The following is a 21,279-nucleotide window of genomic DNA, read 5'->3' as shown; positions in this document are numbered from 1 at the left end:
CTCTCAAATTGTATCTGACAGAGGCTCCCAATTTATTTCCCGTTTTTGGAGGTCCTTCTGTTCGCAACTTGGTATCAAATTGAACTTTTCTTCTGCCTATCATCCTCAGTCTAACGGAGCTGCTGAACGTACCAACCAGAAAATTGAACAATATTTACGATGTTTTGTTTCCGAACACCAGGATGATTGGGTCGGTTTGATTCCTTGGGCGGAGTTTGCACACAATAATCTCGTTTGCGATTCTACTCATTCAAGCCCCTTCTTCATGAATTATGGCTTTCATCCGTCTATTCTTCCGTCGGCTTCCCCTTCCCAGGGGGTGCCGTCGGTTGATGTTCATGTTGCCAATTTGAGGAAGTTGTGGGATCAGACTCGACAAATCCTTATGCACAACTCTATGCTGGTTAAGAAACACGCTGATAAACGTAGAAGGGCGGCTCCGGTCTTTGTTCCAGGTGATAGGGTATGGCTGAGCACAAGGAACATCCGTTTAAAAGTGCCTTCCATGAAGTTCGCTCCCCGTTATATTGGACCTTACAGGGTGCTGACTCGTATCAATCCAATTGCGTATCGTCTAGCTCTGCCTACTACCTTACGCATCCCTAATTCATTTCATGTTTCATTGCTGAAACCACTTATATGCAACAGATTTTCCTCCACAACAGCCCCTCCTCGCTCTATTCAGGTGGAGGGTCAGGAGGAGTATGAGGTTAACTCTATTATTGATTCTCGAATATCCCGGGGGAAGGTACAATACCTGGTCGATTGGAAGGGATATGGTCCTGAGGAGAGGAGTTGGGTACCTCAAGAGGATGTTCATGCTCCTCGTCTCCGCAGGGCGTATCACGCTCGCTTCCCATCTCGTCCCGGTTCCTTCCGCCCGGTGGGAGTATCTGAGAGGGGGGGTACTGTCAGGGTACCTGAGGTCTCTGCCTCCGAGAGAGGTAGAGACTTAAACGTTTATCCGTCCGGACGCCAGGTTTCTCCTGTTCCTCGCGGTCGACCCGGTCACATAAACGCCGGCCGCGAGGGAGTCACTTCCTTATGTAGCATGGCGCCCGGAGACCGACGTCATGACGCCAATCCGGAACAACCTGTCACTCAATCCATTGGAGACTAATCAGTACTCGTCGGAGGCGTGTCTATCCCCTCTAGCCAGGGTATTTAAACATACTTCGCCCTGTTGCTCATTGCCCTGTCGTGGTTCTAGCCTGTCTAGTCACACAGTGCTCTGGTGTTTTTCAGTTATCCTTTTGGTTCCGACCCGGCTCGTTTGTCTTACTCTGTTTACCTCTGTTATCCTTGACCCGGCTTGTTACTCGCTTACCTGTCCTCTCGTTCCCTCGACCTGGGCTTGTCTCTGACCATTCTCTATACTCTCCGTACGTTAGTCCGGCCATTCTAAGGTCCGGGATACGTACCCTGTACCTGTTTGTACTTTGCGTGTTGGATCCCTGTCCCGATCCTGACAGACCCGCCCAAACAGAAAAGGCCAAATATCAGACCTATACATGACCATCGCCAACCACCCCACACAACGCTCCCTCCCATACATTTCAGCATGGGAGAGAGACCTAGGCCCACCAACTGAATCGATGGACTGGTCCGACATCTGGGAGGCAATAGCCTCAGTGTCCATATGCGTAACCCACTCAGAGAAAGCATATAAAATGCTGTTTCGGTGGTACCTCACACCACAACGCCTAGCCTCCATGCACCAGACACCATCTAACACATGCTGGAAACAATGCGGGGAGACAGGGACATTCCTACACTGCTGTTGGACGTGCCCGAAACTCCGCCCGCTGTGGCAAAGCGCCACCCAATTAATCACCAAACTGTTACACAAACCGTGCCAGGCGGCCCCTTGGGCCCTGTTGCTATCCAAACCCATAGAACCATTCACAAGATCAGAAAACAAACTAATAGCCCGAATCGCACTGGCCATCCGCAGAGCCATCGCGGAACTCTGGTCCACGCCCTGTATCCCACCACAAGACAAGATCACACGAAAAATAGTAGAGTGCTCGCAAATGGACAAATTGACGGCACAAATCCGAGACACCCCTAAACAGTTCCACAAAATATGGGACCCGTGGCTAGAGGGGGACACGACCATCCCCTGGTGACTCGCACACACAGACAGGGACACGATCAACATCACAATTGAAGACTGAACCGCCAACACTTCATCACAACACTGGCTCACCACAAAACCCATACTCCACATTACACACTCTTGGCCCTCCCAGGGCTCGGGTGGGGGAGCACGGCGCCCCGGGCGGTCCACAGGCTGTAACCCCTTCCTATACCCCAACTCACCCATATAAGACCACCTGCAGGGGCATCAACCCACCTACCTAACCCCACCATCCTAACGACCCCTAACACAACACAACCAGACGCAAAGCACACCCACGAATCAGAGAGAGATGCACGGATGACCTCCCCACCAACACACACATTACCGAACCCGACAGGAGCGGACCATTACTGAGACCCTACAGATGGGGCACGACAGAGACCACGCACAACCCTTCACAAATGACAGGAGGTAGACAGACCCGACATTAGGATCTACTGCAGGACTGCCCTCAGTACGAGTCCCCAACGCCCTCACCACTCACCGCCAACTGGGCAATCAACCATGCAAGCCCAAGGACGCAACCTTAAACAAACCATCCCCGACGGACACGACAGATAGGTACCAAACAGCGTCCCAGACAGGACTAGGCACTCTAACCCCAGCTGGACTCACGACCCGACCAGACCCCCACCCCCCCTAACCTAAAGGTAACCTCCCACCATGACGATACTGGTATACACAATTACTGGCTCACAACCGAGCGAGAAAGAACGCATTGATTTATGACTGCCAATCAATGCCGATACACCACTGTTTACCATTGCTCTACAATACTCTTATGCGTACCCTGCGATGGTACAAATCTGAACGGATGCAAAGGTTATACCCCCACCCCAACCCTTCCCCTCTTTTCTTTTCTGTACCCCCTCTCCCGAATATTGATATGTTTATTTACATATACAAAAATCCGATAAATAAAGAATGATTAAAAAAAAAAAAAGAATGCACAAGCAACTTACACACTAAATTGTAGTGAATTAGGGATAACCACGCACGAGAAGGATTTGGGAATTGTTATAGACAACAAATTAGGCAGCAATATGCAATGTCAATCTGCAGTTGCTAAAGCCAGTAAGGTTTTGTCATGTATAAATAGGGGCATAAATTCTCGGGATGAAAATATAATTTTGCCTCTTTATAAATCGCTGGTAAGACCACACCTTGAATATGCTGTGCAATTTTGGACACCTGTTCTAAAGAAAGATATCATGGCACTAGAAAAAGTCCAGAGACGAGCTACAAAATTGATAAAAGGAATGGAGCATTTTAGTTATGAAGAAAGGTTAAAAAAATTAAATCTGTTTAGTTTGGAAAAACAGCGCCTGAGAGGGGATATGATAACTTTATACAAATATATTTGGGGCAAGTACAAACCTTTATCTGGAAATCTATTCATAAACAGGGCTATACATAGGACACAAGGTCACACATTTAGGCTGGAAGAAAGGAGATTTCATCTAAGGCAAATAAAAGGTTTTTATACAGTAAGAGCAATAAGGATATGGAATTCTCTGCCTGAAGAGGTGGTTTTGTCAGAGTCACTACAGATGTTTAACCCCTTAAGGACCAAACTTCTGGAATAAAAGGGAATCATGACATGTCACACATGTCATGTGTCCTTAAGGAGTTAAACTGCAATTGGATAAATACTTACAAAAACATAACATACAGGGATATTATATAGACATAATTTCTAATTAGTGGGGTAATAGCTGCTTGATCCAAGGAGACATCTGACTGCTATTTTGTGGTCAAGAAGGAATTTTTTCCTAGTTTGTGGCAAAATTGGAAGCGCTTCAGACTAGGTTTTTTGCCTTCTTTTGGATCAACAGCAACAACATATGTGAGGAAGGCTGAACTTGATGGACGCAAGTCTCTTTTCAGCTATGTAACTATGTAAAAAGCATGTTGTAAAAGAGAGAGAGATATCAACCAACTGACATTTTAAGGTGGAAAAATACTTTATAACGGTCTTCCAACACTTTGAAAAGTCAGTTGGAGCATTCTGATTGGTTGGCCGCTGGCAAATAACTTTTTAGCATCAATATCATCGCTTGCACCTCACTTATACTAATAGGGAGGTCATATTGGCCACCACTGGATTTTAAAATCTTTTTTCCTTCCCTTTTAAATGTGGCCGCTGGATACCAAGGGTGATACATATTACTTAAGATTCTCATTAATTTGCATAAAAGCAAGTGACAATACTCTGCACATGTGCTGGGTTCAATCAGTCCCTATTGAGTCCAGAATCAGCGTTTTGTTTAGATTTCAGATTCTATGTATAGGGGAAAATAACTAATTTTAAAGCAGACACCGAAGGGATCTGACCGATTGTTGCCAACTGGTCGGGTTGACCGAATTATGACCATACTTTGCTTTAGTAAATCTAAGTATTTCCATTCGTTGAAATTTCACCGGGACAGAAAAAATCTGGTGTTTAGTAAATAATCCTATTTGTTCATGCAGTCCCATACTCACATACCCCAGTACAGTATGTTTGCTTTAGAAGTTCTTATCTTCTGCTCTGTTAATTGAACTTTAATCACACAAGAGGCAGGCTACCAACAGTGCAGGAGATAAGACATTGTTAATCAAATATACTGTGGAATAAGGGAAGTGAAAAAAACTAAGCCTCTTTTCGAGGAAGTGTGTAGGGAAGTGTCTGGGGGGGGGAAGATATGCCAAATATGAAAGGATCAGCACTTCACTGCAACTATTATGCAGTTGCACAAGTAACGTAAGAGAATCCACTGCACTGGCCACTATAGAGATAGTAAACCAGTCCAAATCATTATGCCAATAGCACCCTAAAAAACCTAATAGGGGATGACTTAATTGGTCATTACAGGGTTTCAAGGAACACTATAGTCACCTAAATTACTTTAGCTAAATAAAGCAGTTTTAGTGTATAGATCCTTCCCCTGCAATTTCACTGCTCAATTCACTGTCATTTAGGAGTTAAATCACTTTGTTTCTGTTTATGCAGCCCTAGCCACACCTCCCCTGGCTATGACTGACAGAGCCTGCATGACAAAAAAAACTGGTTTCACTTTCAAAACAGATGAAATTTACCTTAAATAATTGTATTTCACGCTCTAAATTGAACTTTAAATCACATACAGGAGGCTCTTGCAGGGTCTAGCAAGCTATTAACATAGCAGGGGATAAGAAAATCTTAATAAAACAGAACTTGCAATAAAGAAAGCCTAAATAGGGCTCTCTTTACAGGAAGTGTTTATGGAAGGCTGTGCAAGTCACATGCAGGGAGGTGTGACTAGGGTTCATAAACAAAGGGATTTAACTCATAAATGGCAGAGGATTGAGCAGTGAGGCTGCAGGGGCATGTTCTATACACCAAAACTGCTTCATTAAGCTAAAGTTGTCCAGGTGACTATAGTGTCCCTTTAACCCCTTAAGGACCAAACTTCTGGAATAAAAGGGAATCATGACGTGTCACACATGTCATGTGTCCTTAAGGGGTTAAGCATTGAAGCAAAATAAGAATGACGTTCCAATGTTGCTATATTTAGCTTTTTATAGTGTAATAATCTGCAGAGATGTAAGAGAAAATAAGTGTACATTTTTTATATTTAAAAGGCATTGTGATTCCCTATATATTATCTCTGCAAAAACATGAGATTTTGTCTGATGTCATCCCTTGCTGTGGGATGTACGTGGGTTAGATTTATAAAAGAACAAAATCTTTGCTACCAAAATGTATCAGCAAGCAATCAACTCCTACTACCTGTGGTTTTACAACTGCTTTGTGAGTGTGACCCATACCAATAAAAAACAAAAAAAAAGTCTTGTGTATTTACTGCCCCTGGAAAGCATTGGGGAGAATGTAATACATAATACATTTTATCAGCAAACATTCTGCCATTTAATATATTAACAAGTACTTTAAAATTAATGAAAAACAGTCAGCCACTGATGTCATCAGAACATGAATAGATTTAGCTATTAAGTCAATAAAAAAAAACTTGCTGTTCGAGCCAAACGTTCTATAACAATCCTTGAAGACTGAACCACACAGGAGAGGTTTCTGCACTTTGCTACAGTGATACGCATTTTAATTGATTGCATGGTATTTTGAGAAATCCTAGAAGTCTGGGTGGATTACAGCTCTCCAGAAACAGACAGAAATGGTTTAAGCCTTTCTAGTTGTTGAAATTTGAAGTTTAGGATATGTGTGCATTTCTATCTGTTGAACATGTCATTCCATATGATGTGACAACTACACTACGTTTTTTCCCCCCCCAATTCTGCTATAGAAATGATCACTTGTAGTATTTACCAATTTCTTTCGTTAAAGGGACACTGCACATGCCACAACGCTTGCCAGTTCTTTCATTTGTGTCCTTTCATAAACAGCACTACCCGCAAGTGCAAAACCACTCTTCACAAAAAAAGCCGAGTTTATAGACAGCCCACAGTGCTCCCAAAATTTATAGCAGCGGAACCATTTGCATTGAAAACGAAACAAATCATTTATTCACCCTTTGGGGCATTTAAAACCAAAAACTCATTCCAAAACTGATAAGGGTAGACGCGTTACCGCCATCTAGACCGCAAACATGGCCACATATTTCATAATACAAAAAACACTTTCTCAAGATTTTATCAAGTAAAACCACTGCCATTATTATGTAGTTAGAGAAAGCCAGAAGTCCCGACATTTTAAGCTGTAAGTCCTAGCAGCTGCTATCAGCCTAGACATCAATTCCAGTCATCCTAGTACAGGCATAGGCAACCTTTGGCACACCAGACGTGTTTGAGTACACCTCCCATGATCCTTTGCCAGCATTATAAGTGTAAGAGTATAATGGGGAATGTAGTCCACAATATCTGGAGGGCCGAAGGTTGTCTACCCTTGTCCTAGAAGATACATTGCTACCAAGAGCTGAAATACATCTCCCCAAATTGGGGTGGGGGGGGGGGGGGGAGGGGGGGAGATGTATTTCAGCTCTTGGTAGCAATGTATTTTAATGCCTGCTGATTGGCTGAGCTACTTCCTGGTTTAGAGAAAGCAAATTGTAGATGTTCTAAAGTGGAGGAAATCACGTCAAGTCTAGTGTTCTTTTACATGGACAATCTGAGCACTATAAGTACTTGTATTCTCTGCATGGGTTACATTACAAGCAGGCTCTCTGTCGCAATCTTCCTACATACAATTTGTTAGAACTGCAGCTGTAAGCCCAACTCTCACCAAGACATCACAGGAGGAAGCAAATGATTCTTCACTACTCATCCAAGAACTCTACATATTATATGTACAGTGCTGCACAGATTATAGTGAAGAAGCAGTTACATCCACACACGTGCACATGTGGAGTTACACCATTGGCAACAGAGAGGTTAATCTGCTGAACATACAGACACCAGGCACAATAACTACTTCAAACCACTGAACTGGTCATGGTGCTTGGAGAAACCCTTTAATTACGCCAATCTGCCAGTGAACATGTTGAGGTTTCAGTCCGTTCACAGTCCTATTAAGATGATCTGGATTAAACGGTTGCGGTTTTAAAGTGTACTCAGTGGAATTTTGCAAAGATAGTTTGTTTCCCATATACGAACTGATCATGAGCAACCAATGTACCATTGCAATAAGAGGCAAGGAAGTCTCTTAAATCTGTACAACATGAATGAGTCAGGGTAAGAAATGTATTGGGAAGTGGAAGTGAAAGCTGCTCTGATTATGTGTGAACTTGCTCTGTGTTAGCAGAAAACTCCAATTATTTTTTACTTCAATATAAATAAAAAGAAAGAGGAATGGTTTCACAAGCCATTTGTTTCCAACCATTTAACATGAGGACGGCTTTGTAATCTCACAATTTTGGATGACTGCACGTCAGCAGTTGCAATATTAATCTGTCGCTTGCCTCTAGGTCTCTTGTATATTACAGTTCACGCATGCTCAAGTCGTCAGGTCTGCTGGTACCGTAAGGGCAGACGTTTGTCCTCCTAATGTACAAATGTCCACTCAGTCCACCTTCTCTGAAGCTCTCAGGTGCCATATAAACCGGTGGGAGGTCCTATTTAATAACGTATAGTCTGTGTACTTTGAGGTATAATTACACAAAACATACAGGTAAAACGCATTCAGCCCAAAGTGGAAAACAAAGAAACAAACATAATTCTAAACATTAGAGTGTTTCTTTTAAACTTTATATTACTGCCCCTTCCCCTACTAGTTAAAATGGTTTCAGTGCTCACTGGGGTAAAAATTTGCAGCTGAAGGCAAGAAAAAAACTAACAAAAAAACAATCAAAAACAAAGCTTACTTCCACTGCACATCCACGCTGTGGCAAGTCACCGTTCCATGGTGCCTCTGGCACACACCTACATGATTGGGCATCTAATGGAGACAAGACTTATGTGCGCATGCACACTATTTTCTCAAGCATGGTTGAATGTGCTCATGAGCCATGCTTATTTCATCACAAGAATTAACTAATTTCCTTACTTGCTGAGCTTTACAGACTTTTTGTGTATATCATATATTAAGGATCACTTAGAGGAACAGAGACGGGTGGGGGGATTATCCTTGTATGTGCAGAATTTCATAGCAAAATGCTGCATATACAGACTCCAGACACCATGACCACTTTTAATCACTGAAATTGTCATTCTGTAACCCTTTCACAATAATTTTCAGTTCTATTTTAAAACTACACAGAAATCGAACAGTAAACTCTCCAATCAGCTTACAGAGATCAAAATGTTAACAAGGGAGAAAAAAAAAAAAAAATATTTCGGGCAATCCCTAAACCTTCAATGATATCAAGCTCCTAATCTGTCCACGTTCATGGCAGCAGCCATAATAAAACTAGGCTTATCATCGTAGCACCACACTACACTGCTTGCAGATGGAGAAATCAGTAGAACTCACACTGTTCTCCGAGACAAAGATTGGAAAAGAGGAAAATTACAGAGAGATCATGCAGTATCTTACAGTAAACATATTTCCCTGAAAATTAAGACATTGAAGGCAGGGGAAGAATAAATATGTTTGGAGTTCTCTCCAGTAGCTAACCAAATTGAGCTTGAAATCTTACAAACAAGATTAATATCAACCAGAGAGTCGGATTAAACAAGAAAAGGTGACATGTTTGCTTATAAATGATGAAGGTTTCACAGTGACAGACAATGCTGTCTGACATCTAGCGTGCCAGCAATCTATCCAGATCAGAAACAAAGAATTCTGGGTTAGTTAATAAGGTAGAGGGATACATCACACTGGTATTACATACAAATAATGAAAACCGTGCTAGATTTATGACACACAAGGCAACCCATGACATTCTGCTTTTAGATGAAAATAATGTATCTTTCCATCGACTTTCCGCAGGAAAACACTGATGAATAATCCACTAATTATGCACGTTGTATAATGGCATGTTATGATTAGCAACACACTAAGTTAGTCCAGGCGCTTCCTGTACAGAAGGAATTAACACTTTAGAGAGTGTGGAGGAAAATCACGCACTGCCCACATGCGTAGCAAGTGTGTGTGTTTAAATAAAACTGCTGGCAATTTAATCATTTGCTCCCGCGTCTAGACAGTGAGCCGATACATTGATCTATAATGAAACCTGTTGCAACTCTTTAGCAGCCAAGTTACTATAGTAAAGCAAAGCTTATAGGCCTTTTTGAATATTCATCAGCATCTAGTTTATCCCTGAGACAAAAAAAAACAATGAACTAGAATACTATAAATGATTAAGTTGTGGCTGATCGTACTTTTTTAACTCATTGAGAATCTTACCTTTGGCCATCACACAAATTATCAAATGCAGCTATCTAGGTCCTTTTTCCATGGTAACTCCCATCACAACTAGCTAAGTAAACATGGCTACGTAACTGCTGTTGGGCTACTACCACCATGGCCGCTGAGTACCCCAGCTGCAATGTCTGTAACTTGGAGCACTGTCATTCAGTTACTATCTGCCTGAGATTTGGAGAGTTGCAGTCCAATAGAAGATGGAAGTTGTAGCCTGGTGCTATGTTAACAAACCCCCCACTGAGTAACATAACAGGGAGTGACTAAATTGGGCAGAATGTGTATAGGAATCAATGAAGCTTTATGCAAGAAAAACAATCCCACAGGGAACATGCTTTAACCAAATGCTGCTGTGTTTTGTTAGTCTAACACAAAGCATTTCATTGGATTTGCTGTGCTGTATTCTGAATATACTGGAATTTCTGCATCTTGTGGTCAATTTTTCCAGCATTGAATTTAGAGCAGTTATATGCCTATTTTCTGGAAACTTTGAAAGATCTGTAATAGATCTCAAATGTTACAATGTGAACATAATCTAATGTTCTTACACTCATTCCCACATAGAATGTCAATTTTCACACTGGACATACATTATGTAAATCTTCTGTCAAAGATTCCAGAACACCCACTTCATACCAATGTGTCCATGATTGTTAATGTTTCTAATGATTGTTAACGTTGCTAATTGTATACTCCGATCTGCAAGCCATAGATGGCGAAATGGGAGATCCCATCTGGTGCAGAGTTACAATTACAAGAACGTAACTCAGAAATTGCTGGGGGTATATTTTGTAGCCACCCCATATATGAACATTCATTATCAATATCATGATTGAACTCATAAAGTGGATTTAACTTTTTTTAATTCTAATTATGAAATCACAGGTTTCCAGTTTTTTCTTGTTGACAGATGTGTGGATGACACCATGAGATGTCTGACATCAGACATGCACAACAACTTCTGGTACATAATGCTGGCATGGCTTGAAAATATAGGAAGATGGAGATTCAGGGGGATAAATAGATCTGAACCCTTAAATTTCATCCCACAGGCCCTAAGATTTGGTAGATCAGTCACCTGTGGGAAAGGGACAAGGTTTATAAAAAAAAAACAAAAAAAAAGAAAACACTATTGGCAGGTACATTTTTGAACATATCTCAAAAACGTGAGATTATCTGGAGTTGATGACTTGATAAAATTCCCCAGAGTTTAGGACACAAGGACGGACGTTGCGGATCAAAAAGGAAAAAACTAAAAACTTTATTTTAAAAACTGACATGTACAAACTTGTAAGCCTTATTCAAACACCTCATTAGCTACCCTCTCTTTCACATATCTAGTTAAAAAGACATTCCAGACCCATCAAGCACTTCAGTTGGTTCCCATTCACGCCTCATGTTCAGTCTATCGCCAAATCCTGCCGCTTACATCTCAAAAACATTGCACACATCCGACCCTACTTAACGCCAGATGCGACTAAGGTGCTGGTCCATTTCACTGTCCTTTCTCGCCTTGACTACTGTAATCCGCTTCTCAGTGGTCTTGGGTGCTCCCAACTTGAGCTGTTACAGTCCATAATGAATGCGGTGGCGAGGCTCATCTTCCTGTCCGCCCCCACCACCCACGCCTCACCCTTCTGTCAGTCCCTACATTGGCTTTCTTTAAGATATAGAGCTCAATTTTAAATTCTGGTTATTGCTTTCAAATCGCTACATAATGCTGCTCCCACCGATCTATCCTCCCTAATACACAAGTATGTCCCGTCTAGGCCCTTACGATCTGCTGTAGACTTATGTCTATCTTCAGTCCGTACTCCCACCTCTGATGCTCATCTTCAAGACTTCTTGAGGGCTGCACCATTCCTGTGGAACTCGCTTCCCTCCTCCGTTAGATGCTCACCCAGTCTAAACTCCTTAAAAAAAAAATCATTAAAAACCCACTTCTTCATAAAAGCGTATCAATTAAACTGTTAATAGCTCCCAAATGATTCTACTTTTGCAACTGTCATTAGTCTAAAACTATCCTTACCTTTTGTGTCACTTTACCCCACTCCCTCTAGCATGTAAGCTCATTGAGCAGGGCCCTAAACCCCTCTGTTCCTGTGTGTCCAACTTGTCTGGTTACAACTGCATGTTTGTTCGTCCGCCCACTGTAAAGTGCTATGGAAATTTGTTGGCGCTATATAAATAACATAATAATAATAATAATAATAATAATAATAATAATAATAAGTGCCAATTTCAAAAACATTCCTGGCAATCACACTGAAGGCCATGGATGCTTTTCCGTCCACTGTTTAAATCATCGAAGCTAGAGCTTCCAAAGGGAAGCATTAGTCTAATAAGGTGATGGCTAACCTTGACACCATACATTGTTTCTGGACTACATTTCCCATGATGCTCAGCTAGCTTTTAGACTCTAAAAGCTAGCTGAGAATTATGGGAAATGTACTCCCGTCTGGAACACTTGTACATGTCATGCGTCAGGGGCATTTCTTTGAAGACCAAATAAGAACTCTATTAGGTGATCACGACATTTCATTGGTGCATTTGTGGCAACGGTTGCACATACGCCAATTTAAGTCACAACAGGAGGAGATGGTCTGTTGTCACTGACATTTTCCTGTGGGTGGAGCTGAGCAGCAGTTAGACACTGGCTGCTGGAAAAAAGCAAGAAAAATGTACAAAAAAAAAAAAGAAGCCACACACAAAAAAATAGTCAATCACTCCCATTCATACATAACTAGCCAAACACACACACATGCAAACAGGGTATATAGTTGTGTACACACACACACACACAGACACACCTGAGGAGAGGGTGTTGGTGTGTCTGAACCAGCCTCTGGTGTCTTGAGGGAGGAGAGGACAGTCTCTGCAGAAATAGCTCAGGCCTCTCTCAAGCACATTCTCTCGTACATAGCATCCTGATCCACAATGCCGAAAGCATGAGACAAGTCAGTGAGTAAGTGTAAGTTCCTCAAATGGTCTTTGCTAACAGAGCACTACAAACTGTCCACTCCCTTCCCACATCAGGATTAAGGCTAGTGGGCAATCCATTGTTCGGTAAGAAAAGGACAAGGAACCCAACTTAATATGTAAAAAAAAAAGCAAAACAAGTCTACAAATTTGGACATCTAAGTCTCAGAACTCAAAAGGTCAATAGGTAGAACATGAACTACACAGAAGGTAGCGAAGTAAAGTGGCCAATAGTCATGCTCCATGTCTGAGATTTCCTGCAGAAGAATTGGTACAAGTCAGGTAATTTCTTGTTGAAATGACTCATGTTTGTGAAAATGATGCCACAAATGATGGGTATCTTGACAAATCCAAGAAATGGAGACATTTCGAAGTTCTAAGTCTAAAAATAATCAATAATTAAAGGGATACTTCAAGATTCATTACAAGCTAAGGTTCTTACAAAGTTAATGTTGCAAGGATGCTCCTGGTCACAGTCTCCTTGTGCATATTTGCTTATTACTCTAGTGATATAAAAACCATCATGGACACTATAAGCTCCCTCCCCAACACTGACATACATCACAGGAGGAAGTTTATGCTCTCCCCACCTGTCCAAGTCCTTGTAGAGACTTGAATAGTGAAAGCACACTGTACAAGTCTCCACATCTTCTATCGGGCTCCTTCGCAACTTACTGACAAGGAGCAAGAGCAGTTGCTGCACACAATTCAGCGTCATAAAATGTAATCTAATGCTCAATTTGTTAAACTGTGATTTGAGTTATCGGTAAGCTGGGGGAATTGCTTCCAAATTTGGAGAGGGGCTTATGGGATATGTTCACCTCTTATGAGGTGGGTGGAATGAGAGCATTACGATTGGCTCAGTCACTTCCTGGTTTGGTGAGAGTTCAGTGCGAAACCTTCGCACACTGGAGATTCAAAACATGCAGAGGCGTCAATAGGTGTGAAGTTCTGAATGAATTATTAAAGATTGTGCAGAAATAGGGCAGTATGGAGTACTGCGCAGCATGTAGCGGGATAGGATAGAGTAGACAGAAACAGAACTCGTTTGAAAAATGGGGAGAAAAGAAAATGCCATAGAAGGGATTGACGGAAAGATAGGGCACACAGATAAATGGTAAAATAAATGTAGATATTGTGCATTCACACAGTCTGAAAAGGATAACAAGTAGTTATTTTTTAATCACATTACTCACATACAATGAATGTTAGATAATTTGCATGCCTTGTGGATAATATCTGTTATGATAGATTTTTGAGTAACATATTTGATGCTTAATAGCTGCTCTAAAAGAGCCCAGAGTTTATGGAAGGTTTTAAAACAATAGTACGGATACAAGCAGCCTTGCTACCCACCCCCACCCCACTAGGACTTAAGTCCTCTAATTATTGCAGCTCACTTTCAATAATATAAACCTACATTTACTACCCAATGCTCTGCTCTGTATAATGTATTTCCAGAAAGGTCATCAGAATTGCGTGGTTTAAAATGACACAAACTTGCCCCAAGTGTGGCACCACAGAAAACAAATAGGACAGAACGCCATCATACTATAAAAGGGATCATTACGGAAATGTTCGTGAAGCCTGGATCAAGTCACCAATATAAAAAAAAAAAAAAGTTGAGATCTGGCTTTCCTCTAACATTCACACCCTCGGAATGAGCGTGGAAAAATAGTTTGACTTCCAGTTAACAGCTATGTCAGGAAAGGAAACTTCTGTCTGCTTTGGACCAATACTCTCATTATGCTAAGCCATACATAACTTATCTGAGTGCTGTGCTGACCAAAACATATAGTGAATCCAAATAATGAGAGAAACCCTAAGCAATAGCTCAGGGCTATCCTACCTTACACACAGCAGAACAACCTGCAATGTATTATTTGGTCAGGGTTGCCATATGGACTGCATAAAAATCAATAATAATCTGCAGGGAAGTGATGGCTTAACCTCCAGAATTCCTGATCATTTGAACTACACTTCACATAATGCTCTGCCAGCCGTTAAAGGGTGTACAGACTACAACATCGGGAGTGCCAGAGGGTTAAGCCATCACTGAAGAAGAGAACATTTCCTGATATAAATAGCCTTCCCAACTGTAGGAGGACACTCAAAGGGTGATATTATGTGTCTTGTGATGAAACAGTCAAAAATTAATTTTGCTTGTACATCACAGACTCTTGTATTTTGTTATGCTACAGAACATATACATTTTACGTACAAAAAAATAATTATATATATATATATATATATATATATATATATAAATAATTTTTTTTATTTTTTTTATTATTAGGATATAAATGTACAGTTGACATCTGATGCAGATTTAAGATATGTAACCCCTTAACGATCATAGCAGAATAAGACAATTCGGATATAAAGGAATTTTGCTTATTCTGTGGTCGTCCATGGGTTAATATAAAGCTGCAGAGGAGTGGGGATTGGGAACAGTATTGTAATTAAGGCAAACTGCAGACAATTAAGACTTGCAGCAATAGGTAAATGATGAAATTACATCAAATAATAAAAATCAAAGAACAGCAACAGGGATTTCACATCACACAGGAGGGACAATCAACTGGTGGCTATCCAGGGGAGCCTGGTGGGAGTTGTAATCCACTATTAAAAAAAACACTGTCAAAATATGTACTGGCTTAAAATGAATAAATAAATAAGATCAAAGTGAATGTGAGATATAAAATAATGTGTAATAATATAAAGACACAGCCCCCTCTCCCCCTTACAGTAAGTGTGATTTGGGGATAGCGGGCTCAGGCTGAACTTGTTCCCATTACCTGGGGAGAGTTCCCCCTCGCTGAGGTCCCCTGAGTCCGTGTCCATTGTGGGGGTCTGGCTGGTCCCTGCAGGTCACTGCCCGGGCTGTCCGCCCCTATCCGCCTCGCTCCCAGCTGAGCTCCGCCGCCTCTGGCTCGGGGTAAGCTGTGCGGCTCAGCATCTCCAGCTCCCTAACAGTGCGGACACAGGGGCGACCCGGCAGCCAATCAGCAGCTTCGCTCACTCCCCAACCCAGCCTCCCGCAGCCAATCACAAGGCTTCTTTATCCTGGAGGGAGCAACAAGGCAATCTCTTTTCTCTCTCTCTTTCTCTGTCTGCAGAATCTCAGCAATAAATCACATTCTAGAACCAGGAGGAATCAAATAGATACAAATAGCTCTGACAAGTCCTGGAGTTCTTTTACTTTTTGGGTGACAAAGAGCAGAAGTGTTAGTTAACAAGTCTGGTGGGGGTAGGGCGGGGGGTGACTAAAAAACGACTTATTGGAAATTGAGAACTTAAAATGCAAAATGTAGGCAACCCTGGCTGATTTGGAAAAACTATAAATATTTACACGTTTGAAGTTTTCATTCAGTTTAGTTTAATGAACAATTTTCCATTGCTATATAACTAATTATAATATAAATATCACTGGGGCCAACACACCAATCAATGAATTGTGGAAAATAGAAAGCTAGTTATTGTGAATTGTTATTCCAACACCTTTTAATATATCATTTTTTTATTTTATTTTTAAATGAAGAATGCCCAATTGGGCATTATGTTTTAGGTCCTTTCCCCCCTATAACTAAAAAAAATGTGTTACCTGGAATCCAGCACCCGGTGAAGCTCCCAGAAAGGCTTTCTACGCCCCCTTCTGATGTCAAAGCAGCCATGCGAAGTCCAATCAATGACTTCATAGAGAAGCCTTCAATTGGACCATCTAATAGTTATGAGTGAGCAAGCGGAGAGAGAGAGTGGGGAAAGAAAAGAGGAAAAAAACTGAGCTGATTGGGTAGGTGGGAAGGCTACACACAAAAAGGGAGGGAGAGATAGAGGGCACATCTAGGGTTAAGCTGATGGCCGACTTATTTTATGCACAGAATTGATATTAGGCAGTCCGAAGTTATGGGCTGCTGCAGTCATGTGTGTCGGAGGTGCAACTAGCCCTCAGTAAACAAATGCCAATAGCTCAGTATGTGCAGTGTTTACTGACTACTACCACCATACCACTTTTAAGCAGAAGTGGGAATGGTGGTTGAAGTAACCCTTTAATTCAAAGTAAATTTAAAGACCCTCTGATATCCTGTCCTGCAGTACTCGTGTCCTTTTACAGGGACACTTTAGATCCCTAGAGCAGTTTAGCTTCCTGAGATGCTTTATGTTTGAGGAATGTGTCCTATATTTTCATTTTACAAAAAGTGCAGATTTCAATAGTGTAACAGAGCTCTGGTACTCCGACTGAGTACCTCCGCCGAGTCCGCTTTCTAGTCAGGATCAGGGACCCTGAAACGCTTTAGACCCAGTCGCCAAAGCTTGACTGGGGTCTCTCAGGAACTCTTTCACCCCAACAGGCTGCAGTTCTCTTCTTTCAGGCAGGTATTGTCCCCTTTGCCTTTCTTCTCTTTAGCTCCTCTTTACCCCCACCTCTGCCTGCACTGTGACTAGCTACTGCCTTTACAAAATCACTTGTGTCTCTCGGGTCTAGCTCTCTTTTATTTGTCCCAGGCTACAGGTACAAGGTAGTCAGCCAACAGTTATGACAACTCTCTTACAGGGATCTCTGAAAATCCAAACAGGAAACGCAGTTCCAAAAGGAACTACACACTGAGCTTTATTTATTTATTTTTTTACTCGGGACTAGGCAATAGGCTCATTACATTTAAATTACTGTGACAACTTCAATAAAACAAAAGTAACAAAATCATATCAGAAAAAATACAGGATCTTATAATAACATAATAACATATTTATAAATGGGTGGTGGAGACAAGAATTGACACAAAATACCTCTCCAGCTTGCAGAATTCATAGTCTGCAAATCTACCTGAATATGCAAATTATCAACCCTTGCTATTCAGGTAGTGCATATAGCGTTTTTTTTCCCTGATCCCTACGACAAACAGATGGCACAGTACAGTTCTCCATAGCCAAATCCACCTAGTTGGTTATGAGACCAGGAGAACAGGAGAGCACACAAAACCCTTAACACTGAATAATCACATTATAAACACCCTGCACCTGTAATGGGCACAGGATGACTAAAACATAAGAACCATTCAGAAACCCATGTCTTCTGCTCCCAGTGATGGTGACCACCTTCACAAATAGAAATTGTCACTTTTTAAATTAACATTTTCACACCAGCTGATTGTGAAACAAACAAGACCCCCCTGGATTTCCATCATACAACCTGTCCTGCTACTTCCTGGTTTGGTTAGCTCAGTGAAGGTAAACTCAAGAGACAGCAATTGCTCAGAGCACCTGCCTTGCAAACATTTATCTTTGAGTTGTATTGAAAAGTCTGTGATTGGACAGCCACAGAAAGTCTGGGCGGTGGAAGAAGGGTAGGGAATTGGTTCAATGCTTTCCTATGGGAAAGCTTAAATGTGCATTCGGCACTAGCCTCTTTGAGAAGCATTGGATTGGAGGCCATGACTTCTTGGGGACATAGTGAGAAGAAGAGAGTTAAGTAGCAATACAAAGAGAACCTTGGCACTGGAAAAAGGTGAAAATAATCTTTTATTTTTAGGACACACGGTGGGAGGTGGGGATGGTCTATATAAATATAGACAGGTCTGAACACGATCAGGGGGTCCAGATCCACCATGTTTTCAGCGGCACATATCACATATACATATTGATGGGCAGCACATGAAAAGGGTTGCAGAATTCAGAAGAAGGTGTTTAAGATTAATGAAATAGGCAATGACGAATCCTGCAGAATATGCATTTTACATTCTGCAGGGCAGACCTTTTCATGCATTTTCATAATTATGACAAAATGATGTGTCCCTGAAAACATGGTGAATTTGGTTACCCTGGCCTTAAATGATGTCCTAATCAACAGAATCTCTACAGCTTAATGTAGTACTTCTGGTGCAAAGAGAATGTCCTTGCAGTCTGACAAAAGTGAACTCTGCCTTTTCTAAGAAAATAATGTATTTCTAAGAAAAGGACGTATTACTACCTAGGGAAACCTGTAGTGGTTGTCACGGAGACAATCACTAGAGACGTTGCCTGTTGAGGCCATGAAATCTTTTGCAGGACCGACATTTGGCATCATCACATTTCCGTAAAGATGCCGAATGCTACCAATAGAGTTATAGTTAGCCAATGTATTTCTATGAGGAGATGCTGATTGTCATAGTGTGGTGATTGACACACATGCACACAAGCCTCCCAATTCTTCTCCAAGGGGAAGCACTGGATTGGCTGAGATCACCTATAAAAATTATCTCAGCACAGGGAGGAGTGGCAGCATGTCAGTAGACTAAAGGTGAGTAAATCTCTTTATTTTACTATTTGAGAGGGGCCCAATAAACTAGGTAGTTAAGAAAATTCTGTAACTTACATGTTTTTATTCCTAACGTTAATGTTTCTTAAAGCCTCATTTATTACTTTGGTGTTTAGTGGAGTTTACATTTTTGATGTTTTCATAGACTGAGGATTTTGTTTTCCACAACTCATACTTTATCAAATAAACCCATTGACTACTCAAATAGGTATTTATTTATTCTGCATTTCAGATAGGTTTTACTTTCATAGTATAGTACATCCTTTCTATCAATATCCTTACAACCTGGCTATGGTATGTACTAAAGTTGTTATGATTTTCTAGAAAAACATAATCAATGATCTTTATACAATCAGTGATTGTTGTCACAAAGTAATAAATCTAATCATAACAAAAACAACACATAATGAAACAATTGAAGAGAAAAAGTGCTTTTAACTCAAACATTCTAAAAGAGTAAAAACTGCAAAGTATACATTTATTATTATTTTGTAATTTTTTTTTTTTATAAGTTTTATAAATGACATATCAATAAATGCTCACAAATATAAAAACTTCAGGATTGACTACTCAAATCTTATGCTGATGAGAATATTACACAGATTCGAGGTTACTCATTAATCCCTTAACCGTCTGGAATTATGTACTGTTGTTGTATTATATTTTATAGGCTATATTTTTTAAATAGGGAAAAGAAAACCATAACATTGGAGTACCATCATATACTTTCTTGTTTGCACTCCTTGTGTCATCAGGAAGATGCTTTTGAAAAATCCTGATGAGCACGGTTTAAGGTGCTATGTACTAATGAGATCAGAACTATCCATTTTCATTATATATAAAACATGTCAGCATAAAAAAGGTGTGCGTCATAGCAGCTCTGTAAGAATGTCAACTTAAATATGGGCTTGTGACATTATTGTTCTATTTGTAATGACAGGAGTCAATATATGTCAAGGTACACTGCTGAACCCAGTTAATTTAGGGGTACTTAGGGTACCTCTGCAACCTTACACCTCTGAGCACAATACGTTATCACAAATTAATGTTATATATACAATTTTAATAAGATATATCCTATATTCATTTCATATTTAAAATATATATATTTGCTTTATTGAGAAGAGACACTTTTATATTTAAGAAATTAATATAGGATATATTTTTTAAATATGTAATGACATGGAATGCATATTGTAGTTTTATTAAAATTGCCTTTTTAATATTAATGAATTTGTTATAAACCATTGGAATTTCTGGGTATGGGTATTAATTAATATAGGATATATATTTTAGTCTTGTTAAAATTGCAAATATAACTTTAAATTGTGATAAAGTATTTGTATTCATGGATGTAAGGTTGAAGATATTGCTACTTATTGATATAAGGTATTTATGTGCATAACGCTAAAAGGTAGTTTAAATAGGAGAGATTAGTGTGTAATTACACTATAGGGGCTCCGACTTGGAATTGCACCCAGTACATGTAATTTTTGTCTGTACTGAGTTGAGTGCTAATATATATGTTGATTACAGAAAACATGCAAAGAACAGTTATTGCTTATTTTAATGTCTGTATCATAGAAACATAGAATGTGAGGGCAGATAGGAACCATTCGGCCCATCTAGTCTGCCCAATTTTCTAAATACTTTCATTAGTCCCTGACCTTATCTTATAGTTAGGATAGCCTCATGCCTATCCCATGCATACTTAAACTCCTTCACTGCATTAACCTGTACCACTTCAGCTGGAAGGCTATTCCATGCATCCACTACCCTCTCAGTAAAGTAATACTTCCTGATATTATTTTTAAACCTTTGCCCCTCTAATTTAACACTATGTCCTCTTGTTGTGGTAGTTTTTCTTCTTTTAAATATAGTCTCCTCCTTTACTGTGTTGATTCCCTTTATGTATTTAAATGTTTCTATCATATCCACCCTGTCTCGTCTTTCCTCCAAGCTATACATGTTAAGTTCCTTTAACCTTTCCTTGTAAGTTTTATCCTGCAATCCATGAACCAGTTTAGTACCTCTTCTCTGAGTTCACCAGAGCTTCACAGGTTGCCACTA

General features: G+C 40.5%; 1 protein-coding gene across 1 annotated transcript in view; it reads right to left on the bottom strand.

Moving 5' to 3' along the window:
- The window catches only part of TNFAIP8L3 (TNF alpha induced protein 8 like 3), a 65,367-nt gene extending 49,432 nt beyond the window's left edge, over window positions 1-15,935 (bottom strand). Inside the window, exon 1 of the mRNA XM_063445693.1 lies at window positions 15,713-15,935. Within this exon, the coding sequence (XP_063301763.1) occupies window positions 15,713-15,758 (46 nt within the window). The 5' untranslated portion in view covers window positions 15,759-15,935. The remainder of the gene's footprint in view (window positions 1-15,712) is intronic.
- Between the last annotated feature and the right edge of the window lie 5,344 nt (window positions 15,936-21,279).

This window comes from Pelobates fuscus, chromosome 3 (genome assembly GCF_036172605.1).
Source record: "Pelobates fuscus isolate aPelFus1 chromosome 3, aPelFus1.pri, whole genome shotgun sequence".
In the NCBI taxonomy this organism is placed as follows: Eukaryota; Metazoa; Chordata; class Amphibia; order Anura; family Pelobatidae; genus Pelobates; species Pelobates fuscus.
Note: the sequence above shows the minus strand (reverse complement) of the source record. Positions and strands in the feature narration are given on the sequence as shown.